The sequence below is a fragment of the Lepidochelys kempii genome, chromosome 7 (assembly GCF_965140265.1).
Source record: "Lepidochelys kempii isolate rLepKem1 chromosome 7, rLepKem1.hap2, whole genome shotgun sequence".
Lineage (NCBI taxonomy): Eukaryota > Metazoa > Chordata > Testudines > Cheloniidae > Lepidochelys > Lepidochelys kempii.
Genome location: NC_133262.1, coordinates 102,782,856 through 102,800,184, shown reverse-complemented (window position 1 = coordinate 102,800,184; position 17,329 = coordinate 102,782,856). Strand labels below are relative to the sequence as shown.

Below are 17,329 nucleotides of genomic sequence, written 5' to 3'. Positions count from 1 at the left end.
CTCAACCCATCCACCCCCCTCCCTGCTCCTTGTCCCCTGACTGCCCACCCCGTATCCCCTCCCCAACAGGCCCCCCGGGACTCTCACACCCTACCCAACCTCCCCTGTTCCTCGACCGCTGACCGCCCCGCCCCCCAGAACCTCAGCCCCATCCAACCACTCTCTGTCCCCTGACTTCCCTCCGGGGCCCCCTACCCAACCTCCACCGCCGTGCATGCCACCGCCCCCTTACCGTGCCGTTCAGAGCGGCAGGAGCTTGCAGCCCCACTGCCCGTGCAGCGGCGTAGCTGCATGGGAGGGGGAACAGTGCGGGAGGGGCTGGGGGCTAGCCTCAAGGACCAGACAGGATCATCCCATGGGCCATAGTTTGCCCACCTCTGCCTTAGAGTCTATGAGGACTCAGGAGTTGGTGTGTGTCTATCACTCATCTGTACAGAGATAGCAAGGCCTGAAAGATGCCCCTCCATAAAGCACTGTTCCCTTCACTTGGCCAGCCAGCCAAATATGCCCCCTACCCACTGCTTAAAGGTGCAGGGTAGTTATTGGATGGGGACTAATCTAATTCTGTGCTGGACTTATTTTTCATAAGTTAATATTCATAACAAGCTTCTAACATATCTATAACCAAAATAAATGAATGTCTACAAGGAATCAGTTAAACATATAAAACATGACTAGCTGTATTAATTTTCAGTTGCATTGCAATGAACGAGGAACTTTTGATCAGTATTTTGATTCAATTCAATTTCAATAATCAGTTTTTATATTTATCTCTGATGTTATTGCAGTAATAAGTAACGTACTGTGTAGTATGTTAACGTTGTGTGTAACTATGCCATAATGAAAAGTAACAAAACAAAAATCTGAAGTGCTCAATGAGATACCATTTACACATTCTCATGTCAGAGGCTTACTTTTGTTACTTGTTGTTTGTTTTATTTGTGTAACTGTATGGATCATGAACTATATAAGGATGCGTTATTGTTTAATTTATGGCTCTATATTTCTTTGCATAGAATAATCTGGTGATTTTAATAGATGAACAACTTAAATATTTAATGTAAACTTTCTTCCCTTTTTGAGAAGAAATATGCCTCATGCTTAAACCACAGATGTTTTGGATTTTAGATAGAAATATTCCGTATATTTATATCCTTGTGTCACAAGAGCTTGCTTCATTATGAATACAATATTAGCATAATATATATAAGCTCCTTGTACAATACATTCAGAATGCATATTTATATCTAACAGAAAATATCCAATCTGTCCGTTCATAGTTTCATGTATAAGTGCAAGAGATCTATACTTTGCAAGGCACATCACTGTGTTCACATCTGTGTGCTGGTGTTAAACTCCAGCATTTATGCAAGACCTTAGACTATATTTGGCATAGAATGTGACATAGCCACATTGTTTAATCAGTGGGTATGTGTTTTAAAATACCCCTGTCTAACTTCAACTTTCGATACATGTGTGCCACTTTATACCTCACCAAAAAGATTTTTATGTTCAACATCCAACTCAGTGGGTTGGTCCTCTAATTAGATTGTACCCCAAAGGGGCTGAAAGGCAATTGTATATGGCCAGTAGAGAATTACCTCGAAGTAGAGGAAGTTTTCACTGGTATAGCTAAACAGCAGCCAGACCTTTTGCCTCTTTTCCCCATCACGAAGCTGTCTGGGTGTTGCAGAGCCCTGCACTACCTTGGCAATATTCCACTAGCGCAGAGTGGATTCAGGGCCTTAAGCCAGTGTTGGGGCTGACTCTAGCCTGGAGAAGAAGGTAGCCAGCTCCTGCTCCCTGATCCTTTCTTATGCTGAGCAGACAGAGGTTTTCCTGTCTTGTCATGCAGGCCATTGCTGGTTTGCTGTTTACAGGTTATGGCGAGTGGCCTGCTCCCAATAACAAAAATAGATTTATGCATTGTGAGAAAGGTATTCATACTTTCTTCAAGAAATATTACCAGTACCTAGGTAGGCTTTCATACTTCGTGTGTGTGTGTGTCCTGCGTTATATTATGTACATGCAACTGCCAGTTATTGTTCTGGTTTGCTTGCAAAGAGAACTTAGAATTGAATAGTTTGCTGCTGTTTAACTAATCTGCCAGAAATACAATTATCTAACCTTATTAGTCACATCAGCAAGGGTTTAAATTGGCTCCACTTCCCCAGCAGATGTGTAAACCTATAATGTGTGGGAAGAATATAGATTTTTCACAGAATTGTAATACTAGAACATGTGGCCTATATTATTAACAGTCAACTCTCACCAAAACTACTTTTATTTCAGTATTTATTGTTCTTTTCTGGTGAAAACAGTCTTAGACAGCATGACTGTATTTACCCTTACTGTACTTGCAGCCTTGAGAAAGAACAGAAGATCAGTAAAATTGTGTACTGTCTTTAAGTTATACATTCCCAAATCATGATATGTGGAGATCTGGGCAGACAAGTAATGCTGCCCACTTCCCCTCTCTCACCTTTTGTATGCAGCTCCAGCTAGGACACACCACAAAACAAGGAGCATGGGCTTGCCACTAAGGTCCACTGAGGCTTCCCCATAGAAGAAGCTGTCTCCTTTTCTCTTCTGCTTCCCTCCTTGCCTCCCTTCCATCAGTGCACTCCACAATTCAAAGACTGGAGGGAATGTCAGAGCCAGAGAAAGATAGTGAGGAGAATCACTTTGACTATTACAGTCCCAATCCTAGTCAGGTAGTGGTGATAGGTCACGTGTAGCAGCAGGATGGAAGGTGGTCCATGAGATGACCATATTACAAAAGGTGGCCCATACCATAACAAGTTTAGGCACCACTGATCTACAACCTTGACTGTACCACCTGATTTCTTTCTGTCTCTCATTCTTTGGACCCACTTCCCATTCATTTTCTTGTCCGACTTTGCACACTCAAAGCTTTAGCTCTCGTTCCCTGGACCCATCCCATTGCTTTCCACTCTCACTTCACTTCTGCTCGTCTCCTTGTTCTGCCTTCTCTAACTCCAGCCTTATCTCTGAAGTTGAGAGTGAGAGTCATATTGGGAATGGGGGATGAGAGGTGGGAGAAGGAACACTGAAGAGTGCATTCCGAAGATCAGTGAGGGTTTCCATCAGCAGAGGGGTGAGGTAGGCTGGCACCATGTGCAAGACAGGACTCACATCCAGACCTGCTGCTAGAAATCCTCTCTTAAATTGCATGTAAACACCCCAAAGTGACCTACAAACAATTGAGAAAAAAGCCAATTAGAATTGTTTCATTGGGGAGCTAGCTAGTTCCTAGGGGTTAAAATAGTGTAATTAATGTTAGATGAACCAGTCTGGATTAAAATAAAAACCGACTTGTAACTTCATTCAAAACATGAACCAAACAAAAGAGAACTTTTTTGAGGTGCTAGTTCTATTTTTTTTTATATGTCTTTGCACCTTTCTGTGCTACCTGGTGTGGGACAGAACAGAAGCAAACATAATATATTGATGTGCGTGGACTTTCCATCTAGGTTTACACCAAGGAGAATTCTGTAGAAAAAGCTTAATCATGTGAGATTTCCTTAGCTGAACCAGTATTCTGAACCTTTTGTGGTTCACCCATTGCTAATGATGATTAATTTTCCAATTCCTGTTAAAAGTTAAAAACTCATGTTAAAAGTTTGACATGAAAATAATAGTGTTATAGTAAAGCTATATCCTCTTATTGACTTTCCATTTTAAGATTATATAAATTATCCAATGTATGGTGTACAAAATCAATATACACACAAGGAGCCCACAGTTGCCAACATTCACGTTGTAAATAAGCACCCCGATTTTCACAATAAGCCAAAAATCAAGCTAATCCCATTTCAAAACAAGGCCAAAACAAGCCAATCCCTAAGAACCCGATCACGCTATGTGACTAGAGCCCCCTGGGACTGTGGTGGGCCTGCTGTGAACCCCTGACTCTCTCCCTTGCCCCTGCTTGCCAGGAGTCAATCAAAAAAAAGAAGCTACAAGCCAAACAAGCTACAGGCAAAAAACTAGCCGACCAGCAACTCACAAGCCAGTTAAGCCAAAAACAAGCCCAGTTTTTACATTTTTTTCCGCAGCTTTGGCATGTCTGAAGGAGCCTTGCTAAGTTAATAGGAATGAAATCAGATTTTACATTTATTAGTAAGCTATCTGAATTTCAATTTAACAGTCTGATCTTCCTAGCTAAGGAAACAAAGTTGTATAAATGCAGCAGTAAATTTGTATAGCACCTTTCATGAAGAATCTCCAGTAGTGGTCCCAACACCACCCTGCTGGCTTTCACAAACCAGGGGAAGGATATGGATTCTAACTCTTAGGTCCTGACAAGTACATTCCCTAAACTTCCAGATACAACCTCCATGAGTATCACCAACTGGAACTTAAACACCACGGACTTAGCACTTGTTCCCTTAAGAATTAGTTCCACCACTGTAGAGGCAGACTGCTCAGTCTGAATCTGAGCAATTTTAATGCAAAATAATGTGAAAAATCTTAATTGCAAGTAGCGCTTGACTAACATCAGATGCAGTCTCCCTGAATAGTTAATATAGGCAATGCTGGGGCATCATCCTTAATCAACAATTTTGTAAGCCGTGAATTTATCAACATGAACCAAGGGCCACTATTGACACCTTAATCTTCTGTGAAAAGACCCTGAAAGTAATATTCAGTAGTGTACTCTCAGCCTGTGCCTGCTATTTGATCTAAACCAGTCAGTTTCCTTCCAAATACCATAGCAAGGATCCAGGAAACAAGCGTTTCCACGATCATTCCCTTCCGCCACTCCCCACAGCGATTGCCATAACCTTAGCATACACCAGCATTGTTCAGCCCGTTCAGCCCACTCATCCAACCTAAAGCAAGCATCAGAGGGATGTGCCACCATAGCTGGGTACCCAGACCATAGTGTTAGGGTCTACAGAAGGAGCTAGAATTTATAGGAATTTGCATTTAGGTGAAATGTGATTTGAGTAATCCTGATGTCAACAAAATGTTGGAGATCCTGTATGTGAAGTGTAATCCTCCTCGTCTTATGAGTGATGGCAAACAAATAGGTAAAGCACACAGAGAGCTGATGCTGGCAGCAAATGTCATTTCTTCAGATAGGTGAGGAAAGAACATTCTTTTTTGTTCCTCATTAGAGAACATGAAATTTGTGACTTTTGTTTTACTTAGTGGTTTAAATATTATTGAACTTGTCCTTGTACTACAGGGTTGGGCTTCATAGTTTGTATTTGCTTTTTAGAAGTGGTAGATTCCTTTTCTCAATTTCATTTAATTTCTGGAATAATACGTGTAATGTATTAAGAGTCACTTTTTTCAGCTGGGGCACAGAAGGGGAAATTCAAAATTCTCCACAACTTGTGTTTTAATTGGTTTTTATGGGCCTTTCATTTTTTAATATCAGGCCAAACAGAGCATTTAAAATGGTTGTAGTATGCACTATATCTTGGATACTCAGATGATTTTTAATACCGTAAATATTGTATATTTATAGGCGGTGCTAACCGCGCTACCTATAGTTAAGGTTGCTTGAGACATCTAATTATAAACCCCTCTTTTCAGTTGCTTATAACTTTACCAAACTTTAAACATTTGGGCTGAAGTTTTCCAGATCTGCCTGTCTACCTCAGGGGTGGGTGGGTGTGAGTGTGTGTGTGTGTGTGTTACAGCTTCAGCAAAAATGATTCAGCCAATTTCAGAGAGTGATATTAGGGAAACATACACTATTTTTGCCCATGTTTTTAAAAATAAATCCTAGAATCACTTTATTGAGAAGCGCTAGAGCAGGGGTTCTCAAACTGGGGGGTCAGGACCCCCCAGCGGGCGCGAGGTTATTTCATGGGGGGTCACGAACTGTCAGCCTCCACCCCAAACCCCACTTTGCCTCCAGCATTTATAATGGTGTTAAATATATAAAAAAGGATTTTTAATTTATTGGGGGGGGGGGGGAGAGGGAGTCACACCAGAGGCTTGCTAAGTGAGAGGGGTTACCAGTACAAAACTTTGAGAACTACTGCACTAGAGCCTCTGTGCTTTGAAACATGGGTTTGATATTTGGCTGAGGGGTTTCCCTGGGACCCTGGAGTCAGGGATGTGCCTTTTGCTGTTCCCTAAAAAGTTGCCTAAATTTGTCCAAGTTATAAGCTTTTGGAAAATCTCAGTTCACACATGCTCAATGGAGACCTGTTGGGAGTTTGGCAGCTAAATGATCATTAAGATTCAGTCTGCACTGAGCATGTTCCATTCTAGGGGTTCAGGGTTTGAGAAGGACTTTCCTGCAATTGCTGTTTCTGGTTGTTGCTCCTCGCCACATGGCAGCATCAGCCACCAAACTCAGAGCAGGAAGACTGGCTCTTCTCTGCTCTCAGTGCTCCCCCTGCTTGTTCCCAGGCAGTATGGAGGAGGAAACCACCTGACTTGAAAGCAGAGGGGGCAGAACCCAGACTGGGGAGGGAAAATTGGGTCAAGGAACCTGGGAGAGCGAGCCTGGAACTGGGAGTTGAAGGGGGACTGGGCCTCTTATGGGGAGATGCAAACAATGCTAGGGATCTTTTGGAAGAGTTACTGCAGGCACATCAAGATGTTAAGAGATTGAATCAAATAATTTGACTCTAAAGAGTGGATGTTTAGACTTCCTTTGTTGTTACTAAGCTGTTCACAGAAACAGATTCCTGCCATCTGTAGGACTGCTAAGAGCAAGACAGATTCTCCCACACATTCTATTCAGCCAAATGGCCAGGATTTGTATGTGAATTCTGCTAGCCTGAGACTGGTGTGTTTCCAAACTTCTCTTGATTATGGTTGCTTCAGGTGTGTGAGAGGCCGTGAACGGCTGCTAATGGGAGGCAGTCATACATATCCACTTTCTTGCCCACTTGCAGGATGCTTCTTCTCGCCAACTTTTCCCGTAGCTTTTTCTCGGTAAGCACTGACATCATTTGGCCCTTCCCATATTGGTCTCTGACAGATCATGTGCATATTGCAGTTATTTAACTACCGAATGTTTACTGTTGATGTGAGTTGATCTTTGTCCTTATGCAAATAGTTATCCTGATTGCTATATGTGGGAGTAGGAAGGAATTTTTCTTCGTGGCAGTTTCACTATGTTTTGGGTATAGGACATTTGATGAGAAACATATGTCCAGAACTTAGACTTCATCTAAATCTTTTGCAATTGGTCTCTATTTTACACTTGTTTAAAGTCGTACTTGTTTTTGTCCTGTTTTTATTGTCCCTTGTGGTAAAGGCATCTGTGTTTGCTTAGTTATTTGTAATATGTATGGCATTGTAATAGTAGTCTTAGGACTGAATTTTCGATTACGGTAAGGCCCCTGTACTCTGCTCTGCCAGTATAAACAGGCCATAAAGTAGGTGCAAATGTAAGTTAGTCCCACTTTAAGGCCCCTGCAAGAGTGTACAAGAGTGGCATAAATGACCCATGGTTTAACTGAGAATTAAGTTATTGGTGAATGGATAGTTTGTTAGACTAAGAATCTCAGGCTGAAGACCATTCTTTTTCATAGAAATATATTATTGTCTGCTCTACTATTAAAGAGATGCAAAGTACAGGGGGAAAATACACCTCTTTATATTTAAAGCAATTGAGTACATTTTAATTCTTGTGAAAGATATTGGATGGAGAGTCTTGGAGACTGAAGCCTTTCATCGTGCCACAGAATAGGTACAACATGAGCAAGTGGCAGTGAAAGTTTCAAGACACTGCTCTACCAATGTGCTCCCACTCTGACCTAATGGGACTACCTCCAGCTGCGATAGGGTAGTTCAGTTTCACTGGCCCGTTCAGTTTCACTGGCCCATTCAGTTCTGGCCCCTCCGCCAACTGATACTAAATAGAATATATATTTGTGATGTGTATACCTGTACCCTAGATATTATAAGATAATATCACTCATTCCATGTATGGTAGGCTGCCAGTCACCAATCCTGTGGTAACAACTTTAGTTTACTACCAACCTGGACCAGATTCATGGCAACTAGAGGCAAAAGGCTTTGTACTACTTAAAAATCCATGGAATTATCCAATCCGCTATTAAAATAGTTAATATCCCTTTAAGTATGTACTTGTATTACTTCTTAAATACAAATACAGATCTTAACCCATTCAAAAGAACTCTCTTCCCTTCAGGAATGATATTGAAACTGTCTATTAGGTGTGTTACAGTGTGTTACAAAAAGAGATGTTAGGATGTTCATTCAGTTGAGTTGTCTTTGTTGCTATTGTAATCATTGCAGGCGACATTGTGTGTCCTGCTCTGTATGCTCTTTCTGCTCCCCCCCCCCTTCCTGTCATCAGCTACCTTATTTAGATTTCCCTAATGCATATATTTAAGCTTCATTTAATAACATGACCAGTGGTTTCCTCAAATGAAAATCCTTATAGGGCAGCAGATCATAATGGATATCTGAGACTGCAGACTTTTAAAGTCAATCAGGCTTAAAAATAGTGGTTAAACATATCATAGAGATATCCAACCAATCTATCAGCCATTAATGCTACAGTAATAAAATGAAATATTTGCCATACTGGTTATTTATGCTTGCTCTGTTTATTCTAGTTTGAAAACGAGATCATCACAAAACTGGATCATGAAGTAGAAGGAGGCAGAGGAGATGAACAGTACAAAGTGTTGTTTGACAAAATGTAAGCGTTGATTAGCAGTGGCATTTATGTCAGAATATATTTGGACTACAATGAATTTTGTAGCCCAGAAATAATTAAAATCTGTTAATGGTGCAAAATATTTAAAATTGAACCTTAGTCTAGTACCTCTTCTTGAGTGTGATTAACAAGCAGTGTGCAATTATTTTTCAGTCTCTTGGAGCACTGCAGAAAACACAAATATCTTGCTAAAAATGGAGAAACTTTTGTCAAACTTGTTGTCCGTCTCATGGAAAGACTGCTGGATTACAGAACTATAATGCATGATGAAAATAAAGAAAACCGCATGAGCTGCACTGTCAATGTACTGGTGAGTGAGAAGAAATTAGTTGGCTAAATTTAGAATGGGTACTGAATTTTTAATTTTAACAGCAAGCTTCTGTTTGTTCTAAATGAAAGATCTTATGATTTTCACCCAGCTGCTAAAAATAAGGCTGATGAATCTGATTTAAAGAGGGGAATTCTTGACAAATATTGTTCATCACATTTAGTTTTTCATTTTTTTTTTTTTAAATTTAGAAAGGGAGTAATGTAGTCATCCTCAGCTCCTGTCGGTACAACCCATATACCACATCATCATCTGTATAGTCAGTTACCAGGATTGTCACCTGTGTGTTACTTTGAAGCCTAAAATATCTGTTGAGTCAGTGTGAAGTGATGGAAGCAGGTATAAGAATGGTTGAGAGCTCTTTTGGTTCAGAATATCACCAGGTTCTTCTTCGGGTGCTTGTTCATGTCGATTCCATTGCAGGTGTATGCGTGCCCACGTGTGTGGCTAGGGGAGATTTTTGCCTTAGTGGTATCTGTAGGACTGGTTATGGCACCCCCTGGAGTGCCGCGCTCATGCTGCAGTATATCAGGGACCGTCGGCCCTGTGCCCTCTCAATTCCTTCTTACCACCCGTGGTGGTCCGTCGGAGTGCCGCTGCCCCTTGCTTCACAAGTGGCCAGTGGTTTCTTTCCGTGACATCAGAGGTAACTGAACTGATTACCAGATTTACTCTGAAGCTAATTTGCATGCAGCAGTTTCTTTGGTTGAATGAGGGAGTCTGCACAGGTGGTGGATTACTTGGCCCAATTGCCACACCCATGTGACAGAATGGCACAGCATACAGATCTGTCAATTTAGAAACGAGCATTTGCATTAGAGTTTGCTTTTCTCGTGTCTGTATAGCAGAGACTGAGCACTTTATAATCTGAGGAGGAGAGAACTCTTGAAGTTGCCACTGATCAGTGATCCAAGGAATGAGATTGCTTATGGAAGAGGCAATTTGCCATTCTGACTAGAATTAGAGTGACAAGATGCTGCCTGTTGGTAACTGACAAAGAAGTTACAAAAATAAAGAGGCATTTGCAGTGATTTTAAGAAGATATAAAACAAGTTATAGTAATTTATAAAACTGGAAAAGTCTAGTGTGAAAGAGGTTTATTCTTCCTTCCATTCTTCATACCCTGTGCTTGTTGTTTTTCCTTTAATGTCAACTCAGAGAATCCTGCTAATTAAAACTTGTCATATCAGCTAGGTGGGATTCTAAATGTGCACTTGGGTGTCACTCTAACCATATCTTGTCTTTCAGTTAATACGCTCCTCTTTCTTCATCTATCTAGAGACAAATTTTTGTAATAGTGTCTTCTGATGCTGAATTTTTGTTATACTGGATGTGATCTCAATATTTCAAATATTCGCATACGGTAAATTTTGTGGGGGATTTATTGTCATGGAGCCAAATTGCCCTGAGATACTCCTACACAACACTCCCATTGAAGTCTTTGGGAGATGCATGCAAACATCTCAGGGCAGTGCTTGGCTCATAGATTTTAAATCATATTTGATGACATGGTCTCATTTTAAATATGTATTCAGCCTTTGGGTTTAACATAATCTTTTCATCCTTAGTGTGCCTATGGCGAAATTCATCCCTGTACAGAGGGCCAGCCTAACGTCAATTCACCATTTAATTCCTTCTTAAAACCTCAAAGTAGGGCTTAAATGGGACGTAGGCCTTGCACTTGCCCTTTGCCACAGGGATGAATTTAGTTCATACTTACTAGAGCAGGGGTGGGCAAACTGCAGGCCCGATCCGGCCCATGAGCCGTTTTAAGCTGGCCCACTAGCTTCCGCTGGGGAGTGGGGTCGGTGGCCACAGCACACAACTCGGCCCCGTTACGGCGCTCTAGCCGGAGCACTGGGTCAGGGGCCACACAACACAGCTTCCATGGCATGGCCCCACTCTGGCACTCTAGCCGGGACACAGGGTCGGGGGCTGCTGCACCCAGTTCCTGGAAACCACGGAATGGCCGCACTCCAATGGCCCCCTCCGGCACTTCGACGGGAGCTGCAGGAGCGGTGCCTGTAGATGAGGCAGCGTGCAAAGCCACCTGGCCGCACCTCCACATTGGAGCCGAAGAAGGGACATGCCACTGCTTCCGGGAGCCGCTTGAGGTAAGCGCCGCTCTGAGCTCTGCATCCCTGAACCTCTACCCATGCCCCACACCCCTGCCCCAGCCCTCATCCCCCTCTTGCTCTCCAAACCCCTTGATCCCAGCCTGGAGCACCCTCCTATACCCCAAACCTCTCATCCCAAACCCCACCCCAGAGCCTGCACCCCCAACCAGAGCCCTCACCCCCCAACCCCAATTTTGTGAGCATTCATGTCCCGCCATACAATTTATATTCCCTGATATGGCCCTCCAGCCAAAAAGTTTGCCCAGCCCTGTACTAGAGTTAGGAACCAGCTCCTATATGCTAATTATGTAATACTTCGGTGCTTTCTGAGATCCCGGAGCTCAGGGTAAAGAGCAGAGCAGCTGGCAACAGCTTGGTTTAGTGGTTTCACATGATTTTCCTTGGGAATTCAGCAATTTTGTAGAGTTTTGAACCCAAACAGGGCTAACTACAGAAAACACAATTGAATTTTGTGTGACTGGGGGGTTTATTTGAATACAGAGCTCAAAGCAAAAGATGTGGGATACACAACCCTAGAAATGGAAACTGAAAAATTTCTCTCCATAACCCACCCATCCTGCAAAGCATGGAGTTTCCAATAGGTCTCGAGCTTTCTTCAAACACAGCTTTTCTGTGTTGCATCTGTGCAGACATGAGTGGTCATCTGGCTTTTTTTTTTTTTTATGAGTGCAGCCATAGTCCATTTCTCACACCCGGTGTGATAGTCCTTAAAACCTCACATCCAGTGCTTAATTTGGGCTAGGGCTTGCCAGGGCTGAGGCCCGACACCGCTAGACTTGGCAGTTCATAACCTCGGCACCTCTGGGCTAGCCATGTCAGTTACGAAAGTAAAAAAGCTTGCTTGAGCCCCAGCCCCAATTTCATTATAAATTAAGCGCTGCCTACATCCTCTAGTCTGTCCACGTAGCACATACCACACGTTGGCATCTTCCACCACACATGGGCTCTTCTTCATCCCTCTCCAGTCCTTTTACTAGGACAGCCACTCCAGCTCTCCCAGCTGAATTGCACACTGCTCTGCAGGAAGTTCATCCTCACTAGGGTCGTATCTATCACTGCCTCAAGCCTCTCACTGTTCTCCTGGGTCCAACTATCTAGTGTAGAGATGTTGAATAGGTAAACCCCTGCTGTCAGTCCTCAGCATTGGCTCTCTCGCTTAAAAGTCAACAGGAAAATCCCTCTGTTGCCCTCTGGCCTTCAGTCCTTTGGCCCTGGTTCTCTGGCTTCTCGAGGTCAGCCAGCAAACCCTCTTGCTTGTCTCCTGCTTTCAGCCTTCCCCAGGAACCACCTGCAGCTTCTGTTAGGGACCTTTAACAGCAAGGATGGGCAAACTTTGTGGCCCAAAGGCCACGTTGGGGAATAGAAATTGTATGGTGGGCCATGAACACTCACAAAATTGGGGTTGGGGTGCAGGAGGGGTGAGGGCTCTGGTTGGGGGGTTTGGAGGGCGGGAGGGGGATGAGGGCTGGGGCAGAGGTGCAGGAAGGGATGCAGGTTCCGGCTGGGAGTGCGGGCTCTGGGGTGGGGCTAGGGATGAGAGGTTTGGGGTGCAGGAGGGTGCTCCAGGCTGGGATCGAGGGGTTTGGAGAGCGGGAGGGGGATGAGGGCTGGGGCAGAGGGTTGGAGCATGGGGAGAGACTCGGGGGTGCAGGCACCAAACAGTGCTTACCTCAAGCAGCTCCCAGAAGCAGTGGCATGTCCCTTCTCTGGCTCCTATGTGGAGGCACAGCCAGGTGGCTCTGCACGCTGCCCCATCCACAGGCACCACCCCTGCAGCTCCCATTGGACTGCTGGAGGGGGCCACTGGAGCATGTAGGAGCTGGAGCAGGGCCATGCTGCGGCTTCTGGGAGGTGCATGGTGAGGCCTCCAACCCAGCCCCTGGCTGGAGCAGGGCCAAGCTTGTGGTGTGGCCTCAGACCCAGCGCCCTGGTCGGAGCGCTGGAGCGGGGCCGAGCCGCGTGGTGCAGCCCCTGACCCAGCACCCTGGCCAGAGCACCAGAGCAGGGCTGAACCGCGTGGTGCAGCCGCCGACCCAGCATCCCGGCCGAAACGGGGCCAAGCTGCGTGGTCCAGCCCCCGGCCGAAACGGGGCCAAGCTGCGTGGTCTGGACCCCGACCCAGTGCCCTGACGGAAGTGAGGCCAAGCCGCGTGGTCTGCCTCCCGACCCAGCGCTGTGGCCAGAGCACTGGACCTGGGCCGAGCCGCATGGTCCGGCCCCCACACAGCGCCCTTAGTGGGCCTGCTTAAAATGGCTTGTGGGCCAGATCTAGCCCACGGGCCATAATTTGCTCACCCCGTTCTACAGTCTCCTAGTCTCTGGCAGATTTTACCTGTCAATCTTTCACTCCCAGACAGCCTTACCTTACCTGTCCTTTTTCTGATGACTCCTTTTCAGTCTCTCCCCACTTATATGGGCTAGGTGCCTTCTTTTAAACCCAGATTAGTCACAGGTGCCTTTTTCCTCCTAAAGGACCAGTGTCTCCTTGTGACAGTTGGGGGAAAATTGGTAAATCCTAGCATCTTTAATATCTTTTCTAATGTTTCATATCATACATTTTCAATATTTGCAGTACTTTATTACTGTCTGTCTCAAGGCCAGAGGCATTCATAGATTTCGTAAAGTAGGATGAGATGTGGTATATAAAAACCGAAAAAGGAACAATTTTAACTTTCTATTTTTTAAGAAAATGTTAGAATTCAAGAGTGAATGACTTATTACTCAAGGTTTAGAGTTTAAAAACCATAGTTCAACAATTACTTTAAAATTATGTTTTTGTAGATTACCAAATTTTAACTGAAAGCAGGTAATGCTGTGTGACTTGCAAATGTCTGAAGAATATTTTTCCCACCAATGTGATTCTGATTCAGAACCTTTGCAGTGGAACGTAAGCCCTAAAATGTTACGCAATGAAACATCATCATGGTTTTAGATTTTATAGTTAAAGAACTTACAGGCTTCTCTACCAGAGGCAAATTTCATTTTGCAATTTTTGAGGTTGATATTATGCACTTACGACTTTGAATTTAGTATATATTCTGTGTACATGACACACTGCAAAATCAAAGTCTTTAAATCCGAATTATAATTTTACATTTCAGAATTTCTACAAAGAAATTGAAAGAGAAGAAATGTACATAAGGTGTGTAAGCATGTCCTTTGACATATTTTTGCAGCTCACTTTACTGTAATTGGAGAAGATGAATTGTCTACTAAGCTACTGATTTGGAGAGGGGGAAATGGCAGTAATGAAAGGCACATACTTGTACCGAGGCGTAAACAGATTGAGTTTACAGAGACTAATAAGCATCAGTAATTAGGCTCATAAACCTTTTTAACCCTGCTGCATCACCTTCACTTTCATTATTGTAACCATTGAAATACTTAAAGGTATTATGACATACAGAAGAAAATTAAGACAAAAGAAAAGCAAGGAACTAATTGAATTTTATTTTCTGCCAAGAACTAAATTTGTGCCTAACAACAGAAGGATGGATTACTGACTATGAAAGTGCATTCAAGAGCATTATTCTTGCGTATGTCTGATACAACATCTGTATGAGGCCAATCCAGAACCCATTGAAGTCAATGGGAACAGGATCAAACCCTATTTCTGTAAACAGAAACTGTTGGCTCAGTTTAATATGGGCACCGAAGCCTGTATTTAAATTGATTTTTAAAGTACGCGATTAATCTATATTTTGTTAATTGCTACAAAAAACAAAACGGAATTCTTCTCAGGGCATAGGCTGGTCTTGAGGTGCTGGCAAAAGACTAGAAGTCAGAATACTTTAGTTCTTTGCTGGCTCTGCCACAGACGTCATGTATGGTTGTTCTCTTGTGTCTATTTCCCCATCTATAAGATTAGGATAATAATACCTACCACACAGGAGTGATGTGAGGTTAAATTCCTTAATATTCGCAAGGCATTTTCAGCTCTTTGGAAGAAAGGCATTATGAAAGTGCAAAGTTATTGTTCTTTATCATATAATTAGTATTTTATATTTATTTTCCTATCATTCTGTCGGAATTTTTTATCTGACAGGAATGGTTTGGGAAAATGAAGTGAGGACTGCAAGTGTTGCTCTTTAAAAAGAATTGCACTTTTATATCAAACTCTTTACTTGTCTTTTTTTTTTTTGGTCATCTCCAAAAAAAAAAAAAAAAAAAAAAAGCAGGACATCAGAGCAAGTTACAGTTGTATAGCTATTCTTGAACATACCAGTACATTTTGTTGATGTTGCTGTTGATTTTCTTGGCATGCTGTATCCTAAAAATTTGTCTGAAATAGTGAAATATGAGTTTTAAAAAATCCCAGGTTTTTTTTACTGTTGTAGTCTTCAACACAAATTATTTTGTGACATTTTAAGAACTGACTCTCTTTTATTACCGTAGGTATTTGTACAAGCTATGTGACCTGCACAAAGAGTGTGATAACTACACTGAAGCTGCCTACACATTACTTCTGCATGCAAAGCTTCTTAAGGTAGAGTACTTGAAATATATTTAGCATTTTGAAGATCTTGCTGTTGCGGATTACTATGTAGCTTTGTGTTTATTTTTTCATATGAGCTTTAGGACATCCACATTTACAAATTACGATTATTAACTTATTCAAAATAAAAAAAGAAGTAATTCAAAGTTGTATTGTGATTTACAATATGTTCCATAATTAGATATTATTGTAAACTTAATACATAGCCTAGAGAACGAAAATTGAATCCATGTTCTCTGTCTCATAGAAGAGCAATATGACTTACTGATGGTGATCTAAAATAGCAGCAGTAAAAGTGCAATAAAATCAAGAGTAAATAGCATAAATTATCAATAAAAAAGCTAACAAACAGGTAAAATGCATAGGAATGCTAGTAACCTTTGGAAGAATCTCAGCAGTTGTTCTTGCAAATCAGCTTTCCATAGAAAACTGCTAAAGTAATAAATGGGTCAGCCCATGAGCCTAGTGGAAGCTCATGCACTGTTATGCAGGATCTTAAACTTAGTCCTTTGCTTCAGGACATGGGGGAAAAATTAACAGTAGTCCTCCTTCCAAGATAATATCTTTTTAAAGGAGTGTCTATGATAATTCAATGGTATGATGTACCGAATGCATCTAAATTAATATAACGATATCAATGTACTTTAAGGAGTGTCTGAAATAGGTCAATAAATAGACCAGTAGTATAAATTAAATTAATTATAAAACATGCAGAATTTTAATATTACCAGGTAATAATACCTAACTTTTTATAGCTTTGACTGACAGTGTAATAAAGCTATAATGTAATGTCACTTAAAAGCTTTACTTTATACATATTATCTAAAATGAGTGGCTTAATTATGTCATTACATCATAAATATTGCTGCATATATTAACAGTTTCCCTTATTCCCTGAAGTGTCATCTAGAAGATTCCAGTTGCACTTGAGCAGTAAGCGTGCCATTTTGAAATCACATTTTTATTTTATTACTCCACCCATGTTAAGGAGTGACAATGAGTTTTTATTTTTAGCTTTAAAAGAGAGAGGGCGAGAAGTAGAAATCTAAACTTCACGCCCTTTGCTTTTCTCTTTATGGCCCTGATTGTGCAAAAACTTACATTTGTACTTAACTTTGTGCATATGAAGTTGTTGGGGCTACCCACAAATCATAAAATTGAGCATGGGCATAAGTCTTTGCAGGGTTTGGTCCTATGTCACTGGAGGGGAGCTCAAAGAATGAGACATGGAAAGGTAGCAGAAAGAATTAAATTTGGGGCTTGAGTTTGGATAGTGCATATACTTCAGTGTGTCAAGATCTTTACTCTTTTGATCATTCTTCCCATAGACTTTAGTGAGAATTTCATATGTGTATGGAGAGCAAAATTTGGTCTTCAGTGTGTGAGAGCTGCATAAGTGAACCGATGTTCATGCAGCGCATGTACTAGGAAGCACGTTCTTCTATAAACTTTAATTTTATTCTGATAATTAACGCATGTAAAAATAGGGAAATGATTTGGTGAAAAATGTTGAAATTCTTTGTTATTTCTGTTTAGCAGAGTTTGAAATTATCCATTTTCTGTGAAATCTTCCATGATATTTTTATGAAAATATGTACTGCGTTCATTTTCATAACACTTTGTTTATTGAAAACTCTAAGAAAAGACAGTTATTGGTAAACTAAATTTTCCCATAACAATTT

At 42.0% G+C, this 17,329-nt stretch overlaps 1 protein-coding gene across 4 annotated transcripts in view; it reads left to right on the top strand.

Moving 5' to 3' along the window:
• DOCK1 (dedicator of cytokinesis 1) overlaps positions 1-17,329 on the top strand; it is a 550,235-nt gene that overhangs the window by 441,624 nt on the left and 91,282 nt on the right. For all 4 annotated transcript variants that reach the window (XM_073354059.1, XM_073354057.1, XM_073354058.1 and 1 more), the window contains 4 exons: positions 8,583-8,668; positions 8,840-8,996; positions 14,254-14,294; positions 15,548-15,638. In XM_073354059.1, coding sequence (XP_073210160.1) covers positions 8,583-8,668; positions 8,840-8,996; positions 14,254-14,294; positions 15,548-15,638 — 375 coding nt within the window. The remainder of the gene's footprint in view (positions 1-8,582; positions 8,669-8,839; positions 8,997-14,253; positions 14,295-15,547; positions 15,639-17,329) is intronic.